General features: G+C 37.6%; 1 protein-coding gene across 3 annotated transcripts in view; it reads right to left on the bottom strand.

The window, feature by feature from the left end:
• Positions 1 to 24,652, bottom strand: part of NCAM2 (neural cell adhesion molecule 2) — a 311,641-nt gene that overhangs the window by 104,132 nt on the left and 182,857 nt on the right. For all 3 annotated transcript variants that reach the window (XM_069075045.1, XM_069075047.1, XM_069075048.1), the window contains exons 11-12: positions 17,389 to 17,485; positions 3,791 to 3,964 (exon numbers count right to left, since the gene is read on the bottom strand). In XM_069075045.1, the coding sequence (XP_068931146.1) occupies positions 3,791 to 3,964; positions 17,389 to 17,485 (271 nt within the window). The remainder of the gene's footprint in view (positions 1 to 3,790; positions 3,965 to 17,388; positions 17,486 to 24,652) is intronic.

Raw genomic sequence — 24,652 nt, 5'->3', positions numbered from 1 at the left:
CCTCATCTGTGCCTACTGGCTTCCCTACTTTCCTTCGAATCCCAACTACAATCATATCTTCCATAAGAAGTCCTTCCCAATCTCTCTTAATTCTAGTGATTTCTCTCTGCTGTTTATTTCCTATTTAACCTGAATATAGTTTGTTTGAACATATTTGTTTGCTTGATGACTCCCCCACCCTTAGATTGTAAATTACTTGAGGGCAGGAACTGTCTTTTGCCTCTTTTTGTATCCTTAACACAGTGTAGGCATTTAATATGTGTCTACTGATTGATTCAATTAGCCTTCTAATCCTTAAAAAAGTCTTTTTTCCAATTCTTTCATATCCTTCCATTCATCCTTCATATAGCTGCCAAAGTGATTTTCCTAAGGTTTACATATTGACCATGTCATTCTCCTATTCAGTAAATTCCAGTGATTCCCTATTGATTCTACGATTAAATATTTCCTTTTGACTTAATCCTTTAAAATGTCTATTTTTGAATAGGTTTTACAAAGTACATAACTAACTATTAGCACAGCAGTACATGTAGGGTTCAATTTATAGACAAGTAAATATACATATTTGGGTTATGTGCTCAAAAATGCTTTTACTAACAGGGCTGCAAGATAAAAAAATAATACAGACCACTATTCTCTTCAGTTCAGGAAAAGGAAATTCAGAAGATATGTTTATGACTCTGGCAGGACACCAAGTAGTTCCCTTGGACTTGGAGTGTCAAGGGGGGCAACTTACAAATTTAAGATTATTTCAGCATCTAGGCTTCTAAGGCAACCCTTCTAAGGGTTTTCTAAATTCTTCCAGTTTCCCCCCCCCCCCCCCCCCCCCCCCCCCCCCCCTTTCAGGTCAATTTTCCAATTGTTTTCCTTTCTCTCTCTCTGTCTCTCTCTCTGTCTCTGTCTCTCTCCTCTCTCTGTCTCTCTCTCTCCCTCTCTGTCTCTGTCTCTCTGTCTCTCTCTCTCTCTGTCTCTCTGTCTCTCTCCTATATTCTTTTGCAGGGCAATGTTAGAGGGACTTGGGTAGCTATATTAATCGGTGAAGAAGGTGTTTGGGTGGAACTGAGTCCTTCAGTTCTTACTGATCAATCACCTTACTTGAAGTCCACTGCCATTTTTATTTATCTTTTTTAGCAGTGTGAAAACTGGTTTCAGTACAGCCTTAGCCTTCTGGGACGTAAGTATGCCTAGGATAACAAACCCAGAGATCAGCTTCTTGATGGGATAGTATCATTAAGGTTAAGTCCCCCATTTCCTTGCTCCATATGCCTCATTCCTTACTAGGAATTTAGAAGATGGTCAGTTGATCAATAGAGATTTATTAAATGCCTATTATGTGCCAGGAATTGTGCTAAGTGTGGGGATTCAAAAGAGGCAAAAGACATCCCTGACCTCAAGGAATTCATAATAAAATGGGACAAATAACAAGTAAAAAACATGTACAAATATGCTATATACAGGAAAAACAAGAGAGGGAAGGCACTAGAATTAACAGGGATTGGAAGAGGGTGCCTATAGAAGGTGGGATTTCAGCTGAGACTTGAAGGAAGCCAGGAGTCAGAGATGAAAATTCCTGGGGTAGAGAGGCAGAGGCCAGCAAAGAGTATTGGGGGGGGGGTCCTGAGGGAGGGGGTCTTTAAAGTTAAAAAGGACGAAAAGGGGGGGGGGGAGGGGCTAGAGTATGAAGGGTTTTGAATTCCAAACAGAAGATTTTATATTTGATCTAGGAGGTGAAAGGGAGCAATTCTTGGCATTTACTGAACAGGGAGGGGGCGTGGTCAGACCTGTGATTTAGGAAAAGTGCTTTGGTGACTGAGTGGAGGATGGACTGAAGTGGGGAGAGAACTGCAGGTGGATCTACCAGCAGTTTACTGTTAGAGGCCAGATGTAAAGTGATGAAGGTTTGTACTAGGATGGTGGCAGTAGCAGAGGAGAGAAGGGGGTGTCTCCGATTACCTCTTTGTCTCAAATGATATGTAAGTTTGAGGCCTGAGGAGCTCTGGGTTTTCAACTGGAACATGTCCTTCTGACCTCTGACCTCCTGACTCACCCCCACACCAGTGAGCTGCCCACTGTGGGCATGGAGGTCAAATATTCAGACTGTCCCTACTAGCAGCTGCTATTCTCTTCCCCTTGTGAGTAGCAACAAAGTCTGCTAAAACTGTCTTTTTGTGGGATGATAATTTTCATCTAAATTTCCCTCTACTACAATTTTATGAGTCAGTGATGCATATTATTTATAAATATAAAACACACATGTTAAACAGTATTCATAAGTCAAATCTAATTGATTATAGCTCACATTTATGCAAATATAAGGTGGCTTGACTTGCGCATGACCAGACTGCTTCATCCTCCATCCCTCATTTCCCCTGCCACTTGGGTAGAAGGAACTGCTCTGATTGGCTGCATAGCTGAGACAGGTGTATATTTAAAAATGGCCCAGAGGGAGAGTCTTTTTCTGTTGCATGCTCTTTGCTGTGCTTTTTCCTACTGCATCCAGAGGGTAAAGTGCACAATTCACAAATGGTGTGGGCTCTGTGAAATGAACCAGGAAGGGAGATGACTCCCATCCTTCTCTTTTATTCTGGCTTTGAGAAACAGCCCTGGGGTTTTTCTGTTTATGTTTTATTTCATTTGTCCTTCTCAGTTTTAGGTGTTGGTGGCAACCCACACCAAACCTGGGAATTCAAGTCATGGCAAACTTGGAGCCAGGATTCCAGGAAGGATGTTATAGCCAGCTAGCCTAGCATGGAAGCCTAGAGAAGCCAAAGTGCCTGGGACTCATACCTGAGAGTGTTTTGGACTTTGAATCTGGGATTGGGCTCTGTAGATATAAGCTAAACTGTGAACCTAATCCTCTTTCCCTCACCAGAGACTGAGATGCAAGAGGGATTATGCCTCCCACATGTTATGGAATAAATATGTATGCTTGTTATTATACAGATAGTTCTCAATTTATGTAAATTTGTAATATGCAAATTTGACTTTACATAAAGAATTCCGAAAGAAATCTGTATTCTAAAAAAAATCTACCTATTGTTAACTTTGCTGAACAATACTGTGATCTCTCTCTGCTCCTGTACCTTGGCTTAGTACTCCACAGTCTCCCAACCTCACTCTCCCCAAAAAAACCTTTACAAAAAATCCCTACCCCCCCCTCCTTCAAGTAAAAGAAAAAAACACAAAAATCACATTATGTAAAAATCACTTTATGTAGAGATCTGCAGAAGATCCACTTACATAAAGTAAGAACAGTCTGTACCTTTGAAGTAAATATCTCCTTGTAAAAGCCAATCTGTTAGTGGCTATATATAAAGGGGGAAATGGACACCACCCCCACACTCCCCAGAGAACCTAGACACTCCCTCCCCAATCCCATTAAAGGTACCAGAGAACCCTGGGGAAGGGGGTGAGATATGACATATTTGGTCTTCAGGTAATGGGATGTCTAGGGTAGTCAGCATTAAACAAGGCTTCAAACACTTGCCTCAAAACAAACAGCAGAAATCTTGATGACAAAATTAATAGTTTCCCTGATTTGGGTGTTTAGTTTTTTTTTTTTTTAATTTAAGAAGCACCCTCTATAGAAGCCATTACTCTGGATCAGGTGACATCACTTAAACTTCCTACTTCCTATAATTTTTTCCAAATTTTTGTTCATAGAGTAGTGAAACTATTATTCCCATTCCTTTGAAATGCAAAATGTAATGGATGAAACAAAAATAAGAAATGACTTTGCACTTAAAGACATCGTGAATTAGCAAAGAGGATTTCAAATTTGTTGACTCACTTGAAATTCCATGGGAACGAAATACTTTCCATGTCTCTGAAGTCACTTCTTTGACATCCAATTGATAGTGGTGAATAGGCACACCACCATGAGAGTCTGGTTTCTTAAAAGAAACTTTGGCAATAGTTTGTGACAACTCTACAATTTTTACTTCATAGGGACTGGATGGCACATCTATAAGGGAATAAAAACAATGGAAACAGAAAAAGTAAACTGAGAAAACCCCCACTAAAACTTACAGTATATTTTAATAGCACAAATAATAGAGAATTCTTTTTCAGGTAGTTCATGAGATGTGACTTTCAAAAGTGTATAGTTAGCTAGATATTCTCTTCGAGTAATTCCAGGAAATCAAAAGTGAGAAAGTCATCCTTTCTGGTAACATCTGGTAACAAAATAGCATCAAATCAATGCAAAACCAAACTTCATTTTATTAATTTGGGTTTCCATTGTCATTGTTAAATGAGATGCTTTCAGTATTCCAATTATTTGGAAGAATTTTGAAGAGGTTATTTCTGGGTGGGGGCATGGTCACTGAACAAATATTTGGAACAGTAGTATAATTATAAAATTAATTTTTTGTTTGTAGAAATTTACATGGCATTTTAAAGTTCATAAAATATAACTTATTATTCTCCAGAAAAGAAAAAAATATGAAATTCAAAAGATAGTTCCATTTTTTGATGTTAATTTGAAATAAACATTCAGTTGAGAGTCTGACTTCAATACATTTATTTACAAAAAAGATTTGTTGATATGCTACAAATGGAAATATTCATGACTTTATTTCCTACATAAAATATGAATACTCAAAAAGAAAAGTCTGGGATGATATTTTTTAAATTATGCTTTTCTGTGTCCAATGAATTTGTGTTGAAAATTAACAAGTAATTATGTCCATATCTATTTCAATAAAAACATTCCAAAATATAAGCAATAAGACTAGTGAAAATATAATTATCTGCACAGGTTGAAATTCTAAAGTTGTCATTTTTTTCTCTACAGTATTATATATACTGAATTCAGATAATCTTTTTAAATAATTTTTTTCATTCAGCAGAAATGTCTTCTTCCTCTCCCATTCTACCTCACCCCATCCAGTTGAAAATTAATGAAAAAACTAAACTGTAGTTACAAACATGTATAGATAAGCAAAACAATTTTCCACATTAGCCATGTCCAAAAGGAAAAAATATATAAATGTATATGTGAACATGTATACATATATTTCTTTCATTTAATTCAGATCATCTGAAGAAATTATTCTTATATTTTCTTTCAGTGAGATTGCATTCAGTTAGGTGGGTTTGAATTTTAAAATGCATTACAACTTTATGTTTTTGGAATTTCTTTTTGAGACAGCTTTGCTATAAAGAATAAAAAGTTAAAAGTATTTTTGTGATTATATTTCCTTTGTTTTGACAATCAATCAACATTTATTAAGTGTCTACTATGTGCCAGGCACTGTGCTAAGTGCTAGGGATGCAAAAAGTGGCAAAAGAAAGTCAAGGAGCTCACTATCTAAAGGCGGATACAACATGCAAAAAAAAGGGGGGTTGGGAAAGGTTTCCGGTAAAAGATGGAATTTTAGTTAAGGAAGCCAGAAAAGTCAGCAGGCAAAGATGAAGAGGGAAAGACTTCTAGGCATGGAGGACAGCCAGAGAAAAAGAGCCAGGAGATGGAGTGTCTTTCTTGTTCACGGAACATCAAGGCAGCCAATGCTATTGGACTGAAGAGTATATGATAAGGAGTAAAGTATAAAAAGACTGGGTAGTTAGGAGGGGGATAGGCTATAAAGGTCTGTGAATGCCAAATAAGTCATTTTTATTTGCTCCTGGAGGTGATCAGGAGCCAATGTAGTTTTACTGAGTAGAAGCGTGATATGGTCAGCCCCGCTCTTTAAGTAAATCACTTTGATAGCTCAATGGAGATGTTGGATGGAGAGTTGAGGCAAACATACCAGCAGGCTATCACAATAGTTCAGGTAAGAGGTGAAGACGGCCTGCACTAGAGGTTACAGTGTCAGAGGAGAGAAGGGGGCATTTTTGAAAGCTCTTGGAAAACTGAAATCAACAGGCCCTGTCAACACATTGGATATGGGGGTGGTGATAGTGAAGGCTGGAGGATGATAACCTGAGGGACTGGGACGACGGCCCTCTACAGTAATAGGGAAGGCAAGAGGTAGGAAGGATTTGGGGGAAAATGATGAGGACAGTTTTGAACATATTGAGTTTCAGATGTCTATTGGACATTCACTTTGAGATATCTGAAAGACAGTTTGGGATGCAAGATTGGAGGTCAGCAGAGAGGTTTGGGCAGGATAGTTATATCTGAGAGCCATCAGTATGGAAATGATAACTAAGTCATTGAATGAAGTAGTAGAAAGAGAGAAGAGAAAAAGCCCCAGACAGAACCCTGAGGGCCACCTACATTTAAAACATGTGATCTGGATGAGGATCCAGCAAAGGAGATTGAGAAGTGATATGAGAGGTAGGAAGAGAATCAGGAGAGAGTGGTGCCCCCAAAACCTAGGGAGAAGATAGTATCAGGGAGGAGAGAATGATCAACAGTGCCAAAGACTAGAGAGGTTGATGAGAACGAATACTGAGAAAAAAATCAAGTATTTGGAAACTAAGAGATCACTGATAACTTTGTAGAGAACAGTTTTAGTGGAATGTTGAAGCTGGAAGCTGGATTATTAGGGTTTAAAATGAGAGAGAGGAGAGAAAGTGGTGCTAACTATTGTAGACAGCATGTTTGGGGGAGTTTAGCTACAAAGGGGGAGAAATTATATAAGCCCATTGTGGAAATGGAAGGGTCAAGTGAAGATTTTTTCAGAATGGAAGAGACATGGGTATGTTTGTAGGAATTAGGGAACGAGCCAGGAGAGAGGGAGAAAATGAAAATAAATGACAGAGAAGGAGAAAATATAGGGGAAGTCTGCTAGAGAAGACAGGATAGAAGGTATTAACTTGAGTAGGTTGACAGGTTAGCCATAGTAAGGAGTAAGGCTAACTCATGAGGCAAGGGTGAAGGCTCTGAATGATAAGAGACGAGGAAGATGTGAAAAGAGGGAATTCATGGTGAATGGTCTCCATTTTTTTTTCTGTAAAATATGAGGTAAAATTCTCAGCTGAGAGGGTGGGGAGAAGGTGAGACATGGTAGGTTTGAGGAGGGATGGAAAGGTTTGGGAGAGCTGCTGTAGAGAGTGGGATAGTGAGTTAATAAGGGAGGAATAAAAGGATTACCGAATAGCAGTGAGGACCCAGTGAAGGTTAGATAACATAAATTTGTAGACTCAGGAAGAATCACTGCATGATTCTCTCCATCTTAGTTCAGTAACATAATCTAAAAATAAAGGCAACAAATGGTGGGCTGACCTAAGGCTGATGTCTGGTAGGATATAAAAGACAATATGATAAGGATGTTAGGAAATCAAGAGAGTGGGATGGCGTAGAGGTGAATTGCTTCACCAAGATGGGGAAAAGTAAAGAGAGTGGCTAGGAAAAGGGAGATGGCCTGGGAGAAAATTGAAGGGTCAAGAGATTAGAGGCTACGGTATGGACAAAGATTAGGATTTTGTAAAGAAGTCAGAGGGAGATATGAAAAGTCAATATGTTGGATCTGATAATGGAATTTCACAATTCTTAATGTGGAGGTGGTGTGCTTGTGGTTAATGGCAAGATGAAGAGTATCACCATCTATGTGTGTGGCTGAGGTGGGAAAGAGGAGTAGCTCATGGGAGGCGAATAGGTTGAGGAACTGAGTTGTTGGGGTGTTTGAGGGAGAGTCAATATGTATGCTAAAGTTCCCTACTATGAGGGCATGAATTGGGGAGGAGAGAAAAATCATGAGCTATGTACTGCTTACTGAATGAACTTAGAAGGGAAATGGCCTAGGAATCTAGACCTAAGCAAAAAGAAAGGGGAGATTACTGAGTGATGAAGATGGGGGAGAAACTGGAAGAGGCAAGGAGAGGAAGGAAAATTCCAACTCCCCTCCCTCTACCAGTGAGCCAAGGGGAATGAGTGAAGGTACAGCCAGTACAGCAGAAGGGTGGCTATGGAGCCTGTGTCATCTGGGGACAGTCAGGTTTCAGTAATAGTAGGTGGAAGGAGTGGGAGAAGAAAGGATTTAGGATAAAGGGAAGTTTATTGGGAACAGTGAACAGGCATTCCAGAAGGCACAGTGGAAATGCTAGGTGGTGTTTGGTTGAAACTTTGGGGTGGGAAGGATGGGGTGGATGGGAATAAGAAATCAGATGGTGAGAGGTATGGAATTTGGTTTGGATGGTGATCTAGAAATAACTAGGATGTGAAGGGCATGGTCAAGCATGAGAATGTCCACAATGTGTGGAGGGTGTCTCTTCCAAAAGGAGGTTGGAGATCAGGCTGGAGGCAAGTGCTGTATGAGATGGGAGTACGTGGTCAGATGGTGTGATGGGAAGCCCTGCTTCACTACTCTTCCCTCTGAAGAGTAGATTAGGCAGGAAAAGGATGCAGCAAGAGATGGATATCAAACTTGCACAGCAACTTTCCCTTTTCTCTTCTCTCATGGGAGAGGTACAGCAGCAGATGGAAGGTCTGAGATCAAAGGGTAGGTTGCTCCTCTTTGCCCTGGAGGTTCTTCACATCCAGATTGGGAGATCAGGCTGGCAGAAGGAGGCAGAAGTTGCCTTGTGCTGGCACAGATGGAAATCATTGCTTTGGGGCAGATAGAAGCTTGTCCCTTGCCACCTTCCTTCAGAAGGACATGCTGCAACCAGCAGGAGATGGAAGGCACAAGGTACGTGGTCAGAGGAATATCTGGGTCATTATCTCACCTGAGGAGGCTGGCAATGAGGTGGTGGAAAGGAGTGGTATAATCCCTGTGCCAGGGGAAGGTGTTTGGGGGCAGACAGAAGACACCATGCCTCGCCACCTTCCCTGAGTGGGGCATGTTGCTCCGAGGAGGAGATGGATAGCACAAGATGCTCTTCTCACCTCAGAAGGCTGGCAATGAGGCAGTATATAAAGCATTCAAATCTTGGAGATACACATCCAAAAATAAAATAAGATTTTGGTATAGAAATAGAATTTTGTTAAACATTTTACGAATTACCACATGAATGCTGAGTGTAATGGGATACTAGGCTCATGGAAATTTCTATGTGAAAAGGACTGTCAAGATAATCTATAGGACAGGCTTCTTGCCACCACTGTGCTAAGAAAAACTATGCCCCAGGCTTCTTGCCACCACTGTACTAAGAAAAACTACGCCCCTGGCTTTATCTTGAGCTTTTTGACACTGCTTCCAGCAAGCAGGTCACGCATCCTGCTGGTCTGCAAAATCAAGTCTGGGACATTAACTTCTGCTCCAGTACTAACCAGCTTGAGCTACAGCTTTGTCCAAGCTTTCCTGACCTTCCTGGTGCAGGCGTCCTTATCTTCCCTTTCTGTTACTTGTTTATCCTCATCTTCCTCTGTTCTACTTTTTGTAAAATTCCAATGTTTCCATCCTGCTTATGTATTCACATTCTAACGTTGCTGAAACTGATACTCTGGGCTTAATAAGTGATATGTTTTCAGTGTAGCATGAGCTCAGAGCATAATAAAACTGCCGTTCTTCCTAATTCACAGTTAACGAATCCTCGGATAATTTTTATCTTAACCATTCTGACTCTCATTTTTTCATTTTCTGGATGTGAAACTATTCTAAGCAACTTGAGAACAGGGGCTCCTTCTGCTTTTTATCTGCATCCTCAGTGCTTACCAGAGTACCTGGAAAATGATGAGCACTTAATATAGATTTACTGGCTGACATAAGACTACAAGTCTCCTACAACCTAAAACAACATTCATTTTTATAAAAGTCATTAGCACGTGACTTTCCTGTCTTCCAAACCTGTACTTACAAGTGAATCTTTTCTAAGAAACAAATCCTGATTTATTGGAGGAAAAGAATCCCACAGGATAAGAAGACAAGGTTTGCAATCTGAACCACTGAAGTAAATATACTGAGGAAGTCACAGATACCCTTGAGTAATACAGCACTAAAGAATGTTTTAAACAACAATGATTTACGCAGGAGCCCTAACGGTATTCAATAAACATACACTATCCTGGAAAAGTTGGTATTATCTAAGTAAACTTTTCCAAGTACTCATATGTATTAATTTTGTAGCACTTGCTGGTATAGACCTGGAACTGAATCCTTTGGTAGAAGCTGAATAGCTCTTCATGTCTGCATAATTCCCATCATTGTTGATATCTTTTAGTATATACAATGATACTATGAAGTAAATATAACATGCCTCAGTGTATTACTCATAAATCTCTACACCTGTATTTTCTGAAGGAGCCTATGGCAGGATGGAATCAAGAAATCAGAGTAGTAGGAAAAAGTAAATTCTAACTCCGGCACTAAACCTATTTCACAAAGATCTAGAAAACACACCAAACTGAATTCTGACTGGGGAATCCAAGAAAAATTCACAATAAATCACTTTTTCAACCCCGGTTTAGCTTGGAGAGATAGACAGAGAGGTTTGCAGACGCTTGGGATTGGGTCTGGCCAAAAGTATACTGTGTGTGGAGCTTTCCAGCACTCAAATACTGAAAGAGGTTTGAGTCTGGGCACTAGGGAAAGAAGTACCCAGCAAGAAGAGAACCCAGGGGAATCCCTGAATTAGCTCAGGGTATAGGAATGAATGCTAGATAGGCAGCTTTATTTCCACTATCCAGTTCTAGGTAGAACTGAGAAGTAGGGGTCAGGGAGTAGGTCTATGTTTGGCGGAAGAAAGGAAGAATGGTTGCTAGCAGGTCCTACTTGTACAGTGAATAAGGAAGGTTTGGAAACAAAAAGTAGCTTTGTGACTCTGATAACAGGAGCAGAGTCTTGGTTCTAGACTCTAGACCAGGCTAAAGCCTGCAATGGAATAACCAGGAGTCCCAGACCAAAGGGAAGTACAAAGTTCAGTCACTCTGAACCTGCACATCTTCCCATTAGGCAAACAGTGGCTGAGTTCAACGGTAGTCTACTGAAACTCCTGAATAAGAACAAGGCAAATGAGGTCTTGTTTAGACCCAAACCTGGATTAGGAACATGCCCAGCTCAGGAAGGCAGTGAGTAGATTTCACCCTGTATTGTATCAATTTGGAGGGACTGAGCAAGAAGGACCATAACCTGAGTTGTGAAAGCAGCAAAAGAAAGCAAGTGGATAGAAGCCCCAAAACTGCACAGAGCCTGGAGCTAACATCCCGTCTGATATAAAGAAGTAGCCTAGGAGAATGAACAAACAAAAGAATTGCAGCATAGAGAGCCATTTTGGTGACAGGGAAGCTCAAGATACAAACCAAGAAGAGAATGACATCCATATACCGTGTTTCCCCGATAATAAGACACTGTCTTATTAAAATTTTTTGGGCAGAAAAACACCAGAGGGCTTATTTTCAGGGGAGGGCTTATTTTAATGAACATTGACAGCAATTTTAATAAACAGGTAAATGTGAACAAAAAAATGTACCTTTATTCAATAAGCAAATCACTGAGGAAGAACAGGATGACGTGCTCACTGCTGCAGCTCTGACTGGATGCAGCTCGGAGCGCGGCGTGCGTTTCACGGGGGGGGGCGGTGCATACAGAGGGTACTGTAATGTAGTGTGTAGCGCAGGGGATCACCTTCACTACAGTAGCAATCTCAATAGGGCTTATTTTGGGGGGAGGGCTTATTTTAGAGGAATCTTACACAGTAAGGGGAGGGCTTATTTTCGGGATAGGTCTTATTATAGGGGAAACATGGTAGATATCTATGAGCAAAGTATAAAAAAAAATTGGCTTATATATAAATCCAAACAGAATCCCTGAAAGAATTAAAGCAAGAGTTAAGAAAACAGCTAAAAATGATTTTAAGAACTAAATAAGAGTGGTAGAGATATATGTAGGAAAAGAAATTAGAGCTATGGAAGAAAGATATGAAAAAAAGAACCAATAACTTGAAACAAAAGGAACAAAACCTTACCAAAAAAAACAACTCACTGATAATCAGAACTGACCAAATAGAAGGTAATAACTCTATGATACATCAAGAAATATTAAAACATGACCAAGTAGAAGCTGATGACTCCATGAGACATCGCTGGACTACCTGAAAGCCATGAACAAGAAAAAAAGCCAAGACATTATATTTCAAGAAATCCTCAAAGAAATTTGCCCTTAGAACTAGAGGGCAAAACAGGAAATGAAAAAATCTACCAGTCACTTCCTGAAAGAAACTCTAAAGTGAAAACTCCCAGGAATATCATATCCAAAATCCAGATGTACAAGGTCAAAGAAAATGCAGCAAGCAGAGAGAATTCAAGTGCCAAGGGAACCATAATCAAGGTCACATATTGATTTAGTAGTCACCAGAATGAAGGAACGAAGAGCCCAGAGTACATTTCAGAGGAAAACAATGTAGGCTTATAACCAAGAGTAATTTACCTAGAAAAACTGAGTATAATATGTTGGGAGATAAAAATAGATATTTAATGAAATAGAGGACTTTTAAGCATTCCTGATAAAAAGACCTGGGCTGAATAGAAAATATGACATACAAACATATAAGACAAGAGAAACATAAAAAGGTAAATATGAGAAACCAATCATAAGGGACTAAATAGGACTAAACTGTTTGCATTCTTATGTGTGGAAATTACACACATACACACACACACACTTCTTCATCATCATCATCCTCAGAACTCTGAATCATCAGGGGTCAAAGAGGAAGTCTAATTAAATGACCTGGAAATAGTTCTATTATGTCTTGATGATCTTAAAGAAGAATAGAAAAAGGAATACATTGAGAGATGAGAGAAGACTAGGGAATATTCTCTCATAGAAATGTGGTATTCAGAAGTCTATATGACAAGAAAGAGGAATTAGGAGATGGAGTGGGTGATACTTGAACCTCATTCTCATCTAAATTTGTCAAAAGAGGAGACACTACACACACAAAAGCTGGGTATAGGAAAATATTTCACCCAATGGAGAAAAGGAAAGGAAAGAGATTAAGGGAAAGAGAAGGAATGAAAAAATGGGTAGATAAGGGAGGGCAGCTAAGTGGTTCAGTGGATAGAATAGTTTCAGAAAAACATGGGAGGATTTAGTGAACAGAAACAGGAGAATAATTTACCAGTAACAACAATATTGTGAAGATGAATAACTATGAAAGATTCGGTTACTTGGATCAACACAATAACCTAACATAATTCCAAAGGACTCATGATGAAAAACACTATCCACCTCCAGGTGGGGAACTGAAGGACTCGAGTTCTTTCTTTCTTTCTTGAACATGGCTAATGTGGTAATTCATTTTGCATGTCATATTTGTAACGGGTTTTGTATTTCTTTCCTTCTCAATGGCTAAGGGAGTGGCATGAGGAGAGCAAGACAATTTAGAACTCAAAATAAAATAAGACTGAATAAAAAAATGGAGTGTATTAGCTGCTATAGTAAATGTTGGAAATGGGCAATAGATTATGATCTCTCTTCCAACCCTTGGAATTAGCCTCACAAACCTAGAATAGGACTTTTCCTGAGGACTGTTATGTTCCCAGTGATGTTATGGGGGTCCAGAAGGATCCACATGCATTGCAAGGGGATCACAAAACTACATTCAAGCACACAACATAGGTATAGTCTCTAAACACAGAAAGTCTTGAAAAGTGGGATGGCAGGGGAAGGAAAAAAATGGTGGTAGACTCTGGATGATCTTGAATATTTAAGTATAAGCAGCAAAAAACAGTTGAAAAGAAGAGATTTCAGTGAATTTATCTCATGGTTTGTCCCCATTTCATTGGGCTGACAGCAAAGGGGAGCAAGCTGATCCGACAGTGTAGTTCATATTCTATGCTGCAGTAACAAAAAGGCGAGCAGTGACGTGACAGGTGACAGAAAAAGCAAGCAGTTTCAGTATGTCTAACTTATGACGAACAACACCGTCCATCTTACTAGGTCAAGGAGAGGAGGTGATTTGGTGGGACTATTTACAGATGTTAGACTCTTTAACAGACCTGTGCAAGAGCAAGACTGATGGGGTCCTCCTTCTGCTAGAATGTTTAATTTAAAACTGACTAATGCTTACAACAGACACATAGGAAGTGGCAGTAATTTTAGGAATGGGTGCTAGGAATGTCTGTTGTTTATCTTATTACTTATTATTTACCTTGAATTGTTAAGTTAATATCCATTCCACTAATGTGATGTCATGTGATTAATAATGTATGTCTTTTTTTCAGGGAAGAAAAATGAACTATCATGAACAATGGATTTTAACAAATCACAATTCCAAACAGGATTAAAGAATCTATGGCATGGTTGGGGTTAAGGGGAGGGAGATGCATATGCCCGAGATACAGGAAATGAAGGCCATGAAGGAGAAAGAGGTAATGGGATTGGGGGTACCAGTAGAGATGCAAGCTTTAACAAGAAAAAAACCCACCTCTTTTCTCTATCACTGAGGGGAAAGGAAAAAGAAAGTTGAAGACATTGAGAGTTTTAGAGAAAGGGATGAGAGAAGCTGAAAGATTTCAGAGTTGGCCTCAATATTCTCAGTAAAGAGCAAAGAAATATCATTTGCTAATATCCAAGGTAAAGAGAAAGAGACTAGGGGCCTGAGGAAAGATTTGGAATAGCAGTTATGAAGGGAGTATTAGAGGCTTTAAGGAATGAATAAAATGGCTAAACAAACTGTGGTATATGAATGTCATAGAATATTACTGTGTTGTAAGAAATGATGTATGTGATAAATACAAAAAAGCATGGAAAGATCTACTTGCAGTTTAAAGTTAGGCGGTGTCAATAAAATATATACACGACTGCAACAATGTAAACAGAAAGAACAACCACAGAGGAAAAAATTAAAAGTGAATGCTGTACAATTATAAAGAATGAGCATGGCTCACAAGAATGAATGTATGAAAAGATACTCCTGGCCCACCGCTTTGCAGAGGTGGGAAGAACACAGGTGTTGAACACTGAACATATTTTCAGACTTTTTTAAGGTACTGATCAGTTTTGTTCATTTCCCCCCATTTTTTCAACTTAAAGTATTTGTTACATGGTATGAATCTGTGAGGGGGAGGAGGAGGGATACAAAGGGAAACTAAAGTTATGTAAAAATTAAAAATATATCAATAAAACTTTTTTTTAAAGTACTTACTGCATTTCAATAAGGACCCAATTGATTAGGTATCATGAATCTGTAGTGGATCCAGTTAGTCCAATTTCATGATTTCTCATAACCCTATATGAAAGCTTGGGTATAGGAAATGAAGAAGTAGTTGTTATGAGCTAGCAGGGTTAAGGGTCAGTGGGGGGGGGAGTGGAGGAAGTAATCAAAGATCTGGGAATTGAAGTGTCAGTAAGAGGATATTAGGAAATGACTGACAATAGGGTAAAGATTTAGGAGAGAGGAAGGTAAGGAAAGAAAATGATTGATGGTGTGGAAGAACAGAAAGGAATTAAAAAACTTAAGGTCATAGTGATGGTAAAACATATGTATGAGACAAGTAAGAGTAGGTGACGTGTAATGATTGATGAGTGAGGGGGATTCCAGAAAAAAAATCTATAAGAATAAATATAAAAGCCAGCAGTTTAAAAGATCAGATTGCGGGGAATGAAAGGAAGAACATTGATTTTGAAGTAAGAGAACCTGGATTTGAATCTCTATCCTGCTACTTAATACCACCGTGACTTTCGACAATTCGATTCCATATAAATGTATCATACAAAAACAAAAATTAAACCTCAAACCCCAGTGTTTCATCTCAGAGAGCTTACATTCTGTTAGAAGGTGGGATACAGATAAACAAATAAGGTTATTTGAAAAGGGAGAGAGAAAGGAGAAAAGAAGGATACATTTATATGGCATCTACTAATAACTGGGGAAGATAAGGGAAAGCTGTCATTTGACCTTTTAAACCTTATAGAACGATAAGAGTTTTGAGAGCAGGAGATGTGGAGAGAGTGTATTCTAGGCACTTTTTTTTTTTGCTCATGCAAAGGCACAATAACAGGAGAGTAGAATGTTAAGTTTGGAGAACAGTACAGTATGGATGAAATGCTGTATGTGTGAAATAATATTAATTAATACTGACTGAATAATAGTTTGGAGTCAGATTTTGGGATACCTTAAATGGCAGGTTGAAATATTCCATTTTATCTCAGAAATAACAGTGAGCAACTGATTTTATTTTACTTTTTACGTGGGAAGTATAGATCTGTGGCTTTGTAAGAGTGAGTCATAGAACCTTCTGGGCTTACATTTCTTTTCGTTAGGTTTAAATAATCTTTAAGGTATTTTCCAGCTTTGAATCATATGATAACTCTCCCTCTGGGATACTCTCCTAACTTCCTCTTATATTCTACTTTTGGTTGAGGGAAGGGCAAAGCGAAGGGTAACTACTTTCAGATTTTAGAGGTAACTCTGTGGGTGACTTCTCCCAATATTATAGCTCATGAGGCTTCAGTGGTGATCAGCTAGTAATCTCAAATAACTCCTAGCAAAGGCATTTACTAATATGGTATAATAGTAAGAGCAGCTAACTATAAAATATTCCTCCCATGAGGAGAATAAACTCCCACAAATACATACAGCATCCTTGGAAAGGGTGGGCTCAAACTCAGAGTACAATGGTAGTGAGGTAGAGGTGTAGGAAAGTAATCTGTGGTTATTTTTTATCTGAGTCCAATTTTTTTTTGGAGGGTGGAAGGCAAGGCAATTGAGGTTAAGTGACTTGTCCAAAGTCAAATAGCTAGTGAGTGTCAAATGTCTGAGTTCACATTTGAACTCAGGTCCTCCTGACTCCTGGGCCTGTACTCTATTTACTGTGCCACCTGGCTGCCCCTGAGTTGCTAATTTTAAAACACTGTTCTGTTTGATTTCCTTGTAACAATTAATGCCAAATATTAAAGAAAGGTCTGAGGAGTTTCAAAAGAAACATTCACTGAAATACTTAGAGACTTAAATTTATATTTATAAATATCTAGACAGCTAATAATGATGATGAATTTTCACATTATATATACATAATATATATATGTATGTGTGTATACACACACATACATATTAGTTTTTGGCCTTTAAAAGTCAAAGACAGAACTTGAACATCTTTCTTGAAAAAAAAAAACCCTCAACTTTTGTAAATTAAGAATGCTTTAGAAATAAAAGAAATGTCCATATAATAAAAATAATATTTCTAAATATTAAAAAGTGTTAAGTATTTATTTTACAGAATAATTTAGCAAATAATTTCTTTAAGTTATTATTAAACATTTATTATAAACAAAATTATTAAACAAATATATTACATTTTTGTGTATTTAAAATATTTGATTTTTAAAAATCTAGTTATCCATTTAGCTATATTACATAAACTTGTATACAAGTAGCCTTTATAATAGAGGTCAAATTTTGGAATATTCTTGGTCTCATAAAATTTGGTTGTAATGTATAACAACACTATTAAAACTAAGGATAATTACACTATTATTAATAGACACACAATTAAGTTTTAATATTATTTACTTGTAAATATATAGCACTGTATACAATTAACATAAATACTATACTCACCAGCTAGAGCAAGAATATATTCCTGAAATCTTGTTCCAATTCGGTTTGTGGCAGTGCAGTTATACCGTCCAAAATCACTGTCAGATGTAGGTGCAATCTTAAAGAAAGAGAGAGACAGAGAAGGAGAGAGAGATAGAGATAGAGAGAGAGAGAGACTTAGAAAGTTTGTTCTATGTCTAATGCAGGATAGGCAAAGTTTTAGTCAATTCAGCTATGCTTCTCTGTATCTATTTACAGGTTTGATGGGAATAAATAATTGCAGAATATTTTAGAATATCATTTTTCCAAGAAGGATGATCCATGTCAAAGCGATGAGATTCCTGGGAAGGAAACTTTGCTTGGAGACATATAAAGAATCTACCACACATGTGAGTGTTTGGGTTTTAGAGAGGAGGGAGAGGTTGCTTCCTCTCCATTGACAATACAAAAACTGGCCACCTTACATGGCAGTCCATCATACACAGAGTGAAAAAGTAACTCACTTTCTTCCCCCATTTTATCTCTCTTTCTTCCTCTCCCTCTCTTCTTTCTCTCCCTCTCTCCCTTCTTTTGCCCCTTGAGGAGACAAAGTAGAGAGAATACTGCTATGCGGATGGGCATTTATGGATAGGAAAGGAGGAGACAGTCTACTCTTAGACAGTTTCTTCCCTCAGGGAACAGTTAATGGTGATTTGTAGCAGAAGTTCAAGGTATGTTGCAAGTATTTGCCCAGAAGCCCTGAGCGGAGAGCTTCTGCACCTCAGGTTGCTGGCCACCTCTGCTCTTCTATTTTCTGAGCACCAGAAATATGATAGTGGATTTTTCAGCTTAAAAAATGGTAGCAGATACAGCACCAAGTCACTTCCCCCCAAAGCACATGGAAGAAGCAGACATGTTAAGACAAACTTAGATGTTTCCAAGAATTTAATTACTGCAAAAAAGGCTACTTGGAGAGAAAACCCAGTGTATCATGTACTTGGGCAGTGATGGTGTGCTGGGAAATGTAATTGCTTGCTCAGTAGCTCCAAGAATGCTTAGTTTCCAGGGGGAAGTCTAACCCAAAGAGAAGCACTATGTCTCTGTTAGGAACTATGTATAACCCTGTAGAGGTAATATTCACCGGTATGTTGGATATTCTGACAGCAATCTCAAATTTCAGTTCCCTTTAGCACTATTTTAAAATAATATAGCATTTATTAAATGTTTACTATGTTGGGCATTGGATAAGTGCTGGGGATGGAAAGAAAGGCAAAAAAATTACACAAAACAGTCTGTCCTCAAGAAAATTACATTCTAGTGGGAAAATAACATGTAAACAGCTAGATAGATACAAAATATCTCTCTATATATGTGTGCATACATGTGCATGTAGATACACAAATATACATATATATACACATATAATTATATAATTGTATATTATACATGATAATATAGAGATCTATCTAATTATCTGTATCTCTATCTAGATGAATGGGATTCTGGGAGGGGAGGCATTAGCACCTGAGAGGAAATATGAAAGACTTTCATGAGGAGGTAGAATTTGGGCTGAGTTTTAAAGAAAGTCAGGGAACCTAAGAAGTAGAGGTGAGGGAGGTGAGGGTCTTCCATTTCAAGCAGGGGAGACAACCAGTGTAAAGGCACAGGTAGGGGATGGAATATCTCATTTGAAGAGCTGCAAATAGGCCAGTGTTGCCAGGGTGTAGAGTATGTGAAGGAGAGTAGAGTGGTAGAAGATGGTAAAGGTAAGAAGAGGCCAGGTTATGAAGAGTTTTAGATGACAAAAAAGTATATGTATATATGTGTGTATGTATGCACATATACACATACACACATATTTGAGGTTTGTATTTGATCATGGGGTAACAGAACAACTGGCATTCACCAAGGAGGGATGTGTGGGTGACATGGTTAAATCTATGCTTTAGAAAAATAAACCTGGCAGGTTAGTGGAGAATGGATTGGAATGGGGGGAGATTTGAGGCCAGTAGACTGGTCAAGAAGGTCATTTTAATAGTCCTGGTGAGAGTTGTGAAAGGGGTCTGAAGTAGGGTTGTGGTTGTTTGAGTGGAGAGGTGGCATATATGAAAGATATTGTGAAAGCATAAATGGAAAGATTTGGCAACAGATTAGAAACATGAAATGAGAATGAGGAGTCAAGAATGACCCCAAGGTTGTGTGGCTGGGTTAGATGAGGGGATGGTGGTGCTCTCAACAGTAATAGGAAAGTTGGAAAGAGGCAGCTTCGGGAGAAAGATGGTTACTTTTATTTTGGATATGTTTAACTTGAGATTCAATTCCAGATGTCCAAAAGGTGATGCTATATAAACCTGGGATTTACTTGCACAGAGATGATAAATGAATCCACAGGAGATGCTGAGATCACCAAAGGAGACAGTACATAAAGGAAGAGTAGCAGAACAGAGTCTTAGGGGACATCTATGATTAACGAGAGTAACAGATGAAGGAATAGCAAAGGAGAAGCAGAAAGGGAAGTGAGCAGACTGTGCTCTCCAGGAGTTAGTGTTTTCACAAAAACCTTTGAGAGATGAAAGTATAAAGTAGAAGAGGGTGATGAACATCGTTAAAGGTTGCAGAGAGGTCAAGATTGATGAGGGCTGAAAAAAGGCTTATAGATTTGGCAATTCATTATAGATCTGTAACATTATTTACTTTGGAGATGGCATTTTCAGTAAAATTATGGAAACTGATGCCAGATTACAGAGGGTTTAGAAGCAAAGCAGAAGAAAGGGAATAGAGACATCTAGCATGGATGGCTTTCTCAAGTAAAGAAAAAGGAAAGATATAGGGAAAAAAGGAGAGATATAGGATGATCATTAGTTAGTAGGGATGGCAGGATCGAGTGAAGGTTTTTTAAATATGGAGGACACATGGTTATAGGAAACAGGGAAGGAGTCATTATATAGGAAGATAATGAAGATATGAAATAAAGTGGGGATAATAATGGGGTCAGTCTTATGGAGAAGTCAGGAGGGGGTAGGCTCATTAGTAACAGTCCCATACCTGACATCAACTATCCCATACCTTAGCACTTTGAGTGCCTATAATAACCCAACTCCCACGGCTGTTGTGAGGATTAAATGAGATAATAATTGTAAAGTCCTTAGTACAGTGCCTGGCACACAGCGAGCACTATATAAATGTTAGATTGTTATTATTGTCAGCAATTAGCTGTAAAGGAGCTGGGGACACTTTCCCCCATTATTTAGGTATAAAATATCTTAATATTATCATGTAGCCTAATATGTAATACACAACACAATAAATATAATGTATATTAATATATGATATAATGAACATATAGTATTATAAAATAGCTTAATATAAAAGCTTAGATACAAGCTATATTCTTAAGTATATTAGGAAATTTCCTGGAGTAACTGTAGGTGGAGGCAGTGAGCCACAGAGAAACAACCACCTTTTTGGAATAAGGCCCTATAAGAAACTGGGAATTTGCTGATTTGTTTTAACAACAGAAAAACATAGTAAACAAAAGCTGTCTCTCAGTTTCAGTGATAGTAGTAGCTACTGTCTGAGCCTGAGCTGTAGAATTACATGGCACACTCCTCGGCAAGGTAATGTGTGAACCCACCCATTTTTACTCTGTCTATACACCCTCTTGGTTGCATATCTAAGCAAGACTTCTCTCATCTCTTGCCTGGAGATGACAAACAGCCCCAAGGTTGAGGCTTTAGGAGAGTTAAGAAGAAGAAGAAGCTTCTCCTGATTTAAGCTAATGGTCATTTCCTTAGCTGAAAGAACTCTGTGCTCTCCAGCTGAAAAGAACACGGGGAGGACAGGGAATGGAGGAGAGAATAAGCATTTATAAAATATGTGTCAGACACACTTTTTACAAATATTATCTCATTTGATTCTCATAACAACTCTGTGGGAAAGGTGCTATTATTATATTCATTTTACACTTGAGGAAATAGAGGTAAGCATAAGTTAAGTGATTTGCCCAGGGTCACATACAGCTGGTTTCTAAGACTTTATTTGAACTCAGCTCTTCCTGCCTCCAGGCCCAATGCTCTATTCACTGTACCATTAGTTGCCTTTTGTCTGTGTAACTTTACATATGTATATTTATACATATTAGTATACATGTGTACACATATATCTCTACTCATATGTACACATATATGTATATATTATGTATATGTATGTAAGTCTTGGGAGAGGGTAGGGGGCTGGACCATGTGTCACATTAGTGGACATGCATATGGAATCATGACTAATGAGGGCAGCCGAAGCTTGTCTACCATCTTATTGAAATAAATGGTTGTGACCACATCATTTGTTGCCCTCAATTGTAAATCATGAAGTATTCTACAACATTAAGAATAGACCAGGAAGATTTTTGAAAATAAAACTAATCTATGGAATAGAACTTGATGTGTTATATGATAGTTATTTTTTATTCTTTATATTTATCGCTTTTGTAACAGGCATGATAAAAATTCAGGAAGGACTGTACAAAATGTTAATTAGCCCTACTTTCTGATGTCTACATTACATCTAAACCACAGGATTGGCAAGACAAGCTATTTAATTAAAAAAAAAAAACAACTCCCCAGGAAGTGTCCTTGGCACAATACAAACAGGAAATATTGGCTTGTTTAGCAATCCTCACAATCTTTGGTATGGTATGGCACACAGGAAAGAGTGCCAAACTTGGACCTGAATTCAAATCTTGACTTTGCCTCTTATTGCCTGTGTGACTTTGGGCAAGTTACTTAATCTTTCTGGGCCTCAGCTGGACAAGATGGTTTGTGAGGTCCCTTAAAATTCAAGATTTATGATACTAATAAATGCTTTTTGATTGATATTATGACCTTCTTGATATTTAAGACCAATTTTTGAAAACTGAAGTTGAGCTTAATTCCTATCATTTTACTATCATTGCAGATGAAGAAATGGTTGAAATTATTTGAAATACATTAAAAATTAATTTGAAACATAATAAACCTTATAGGCTTTTATGCCTCAGTGTTCAAATTCTAGTCTCAACACACAATTCTGAAGGATCAGTTCAGGGGAAATACTTGCCAGTAGAAATAAATGTAATTTTCAATTTCTATAACTATCATTATGAAAGTGTTTGCATCAGATTACTATTAACTTCAACTCTAGTTCAAAGAAAAAACCATAAATATTTGTCTAATAAAGAGATAATATTAACTAAAAGGTCAGTTTCAAAGCCTATTAATTTTGAAAAGAAAAAAAGCACTCATAGTAATCATATTGAAGTCAGCTATCAGTTAGTAGATCATCAAATTATGGGCTCTAACGGCTAGCAGCTGTTGTAAATGACATGAAAATAGTTCAAATAGGTTGATTTTTTGTGCATTTAATTCTAAAAATAACAGATTAGGAATACGCTTAATAGAAAGAATCCTCAAGGTTCTAATGGAAGCTGACAGAATTCTAAAATAATGTTTTAAAAATAAGTTAAGAAATGCAGGGACAAATTAATAAAAGGATTAAGTTTGAAAAGTACTTACAGATCTTATCTGGTTAGATATCTTTATATATGTTATCTCAGAAACTCTCTGAGTTAGTGACAGTTATTATTCCCTTTTATAGATGAGAAAACTAAAACTTAGTTTCAATGACTTGTCTAAGGTCAAAGTGTAATAGGCAAAATTTGAACTCAGGTCTTCTTGACTCCAAGTCTAGCACTCTGTCCCCTGGGCTCCCAAGCTGTCTGTTAACTAAATAATTAATCAGTCAACACTTCCAAACCCTTGAAGTTAACAGGAGTTTAAATAAGGTTTTGCTTGTTTCTTAAGTGAACAGTTTGGTTCCTAAGAGGGGTAGAAAAGGAACATTTGTGTGAGAAAAACTGATAAAATCAACTTAGAAACAGTCTCAGAGAAAATGTTGAGGAAAAAAAAGGACTGTTCTGAGGACCAGATTGAGAACTGTTCTTCAGATGATCTGAGAGTACTTCTTTGAAGACAGAGGTAATGATGATTGTAGAACACTGTGGTCCATCAGCTGTCACTGTTTTGAGTTTAAAAGCAGGTAAATGAGAAATTATGAATCAAATAACTGTGAATTATGAAAGGATTGTATAAGGACTGTTGTGCTTTATAGAAGATAGCTTTCTTTCCTGTGCATCTCATGTGCCTTTCTGCTAGATTTTTGTAAATGTGTATCTATTCTTCCCTCTGAATACTGCAAATTCGAGAAAGAATGGCATTCAAGTTTATGAGTGGAATGTGCTATTTTGATTATTCCTACTTTTGCCCTCTGTTGAGTAAATTTTATGATTATTACCTATGATTGTATATCATATGTTATATTAAGATATATGATTATATTATGATATATTATTTATGATGATTATTATTGTTATAAAATATTTTATGTTTAAAACAGTCACTGTGACAAGGTAAATAGGAAGAATACCAGTACTAATTATTTGAACAGGCAGATTCCACTTATGATCACTTGCAATTTTAATTTTTGGAAGCACAAGTATTAAGAAATAAATAAATGATTTACAAATATATCATAAAGTTCACTTTGATTATTAAATGACTATCAGACATCATGGTACACCTTTATAACACAGTTTATTATTACAGAGATTTATTTATTATCTTAGAGAGTCAGGAATAATGTACTCTAGAGCATTAGCTAGCTAGAGATACAGATGGAAAAGCTGATAACAGCTTAATAGTTCTGAGACATGTTTATGAGGTCAATGTTACTGAATATCAGTCTTGTAGAAAAATTTCACAATAGATTGCTATTCAAGAATTATATTAGCAATATTTAACACTTTAAAAAGTGTATTGTTTGCTATAATTTATCGAATGCTAGGGATATCTCCATTTGAAACCTCTTATTTTAGATCCAATTGGGCAAATTTTATTCAAGATTTGCAAATTGTAGGCAAAAATGACACAAAAGAGCATAGCTGGCAAAATGTAGATGAGATTTGGAATATTAAGAAGGTAGAACACATAATTATTAATATAATATATCATAATAAAATAATTGGAGTCAGGAAGACCTGAATTCAAATTTTGCCTCCGATACTGAACTATGTGATCTTAGACAAGTCACTGAACCTAAGTTTTAGTTTTTCATCTATAAAAGGGAATAATAATTGTAACGAACTCAGAAAGTTTCTGAGATAACATTAATATCTTGTTCCAAGTTTTTCTGAGCTCCAGGCACACTGCTTATACACTACATGCTACACACACACACACACACACACACACACACACACACACACACACACACACAC

The sequence above is a fragment of the Petaurus breviceps genome, unplaced genomic scaffold (assembly GCF_028583685.1).
Source record: "Petaurus breviceps papuanus isolate PSGF00001 unplaced genomic scaffold, PetGlider_PUasm1.0 90897, whole genome shotgun sequence".
Taxonomy (NCBI): domain Eukaryota; kingdom Metazoa; phylum Chordata; class Mammalia; order Diprotodontia; family Petauridae; genus Petaurus; species Petaurus breviceps.
This window is presented reverse-complemented; position numbering and strand designations above follow the sequence as displayed.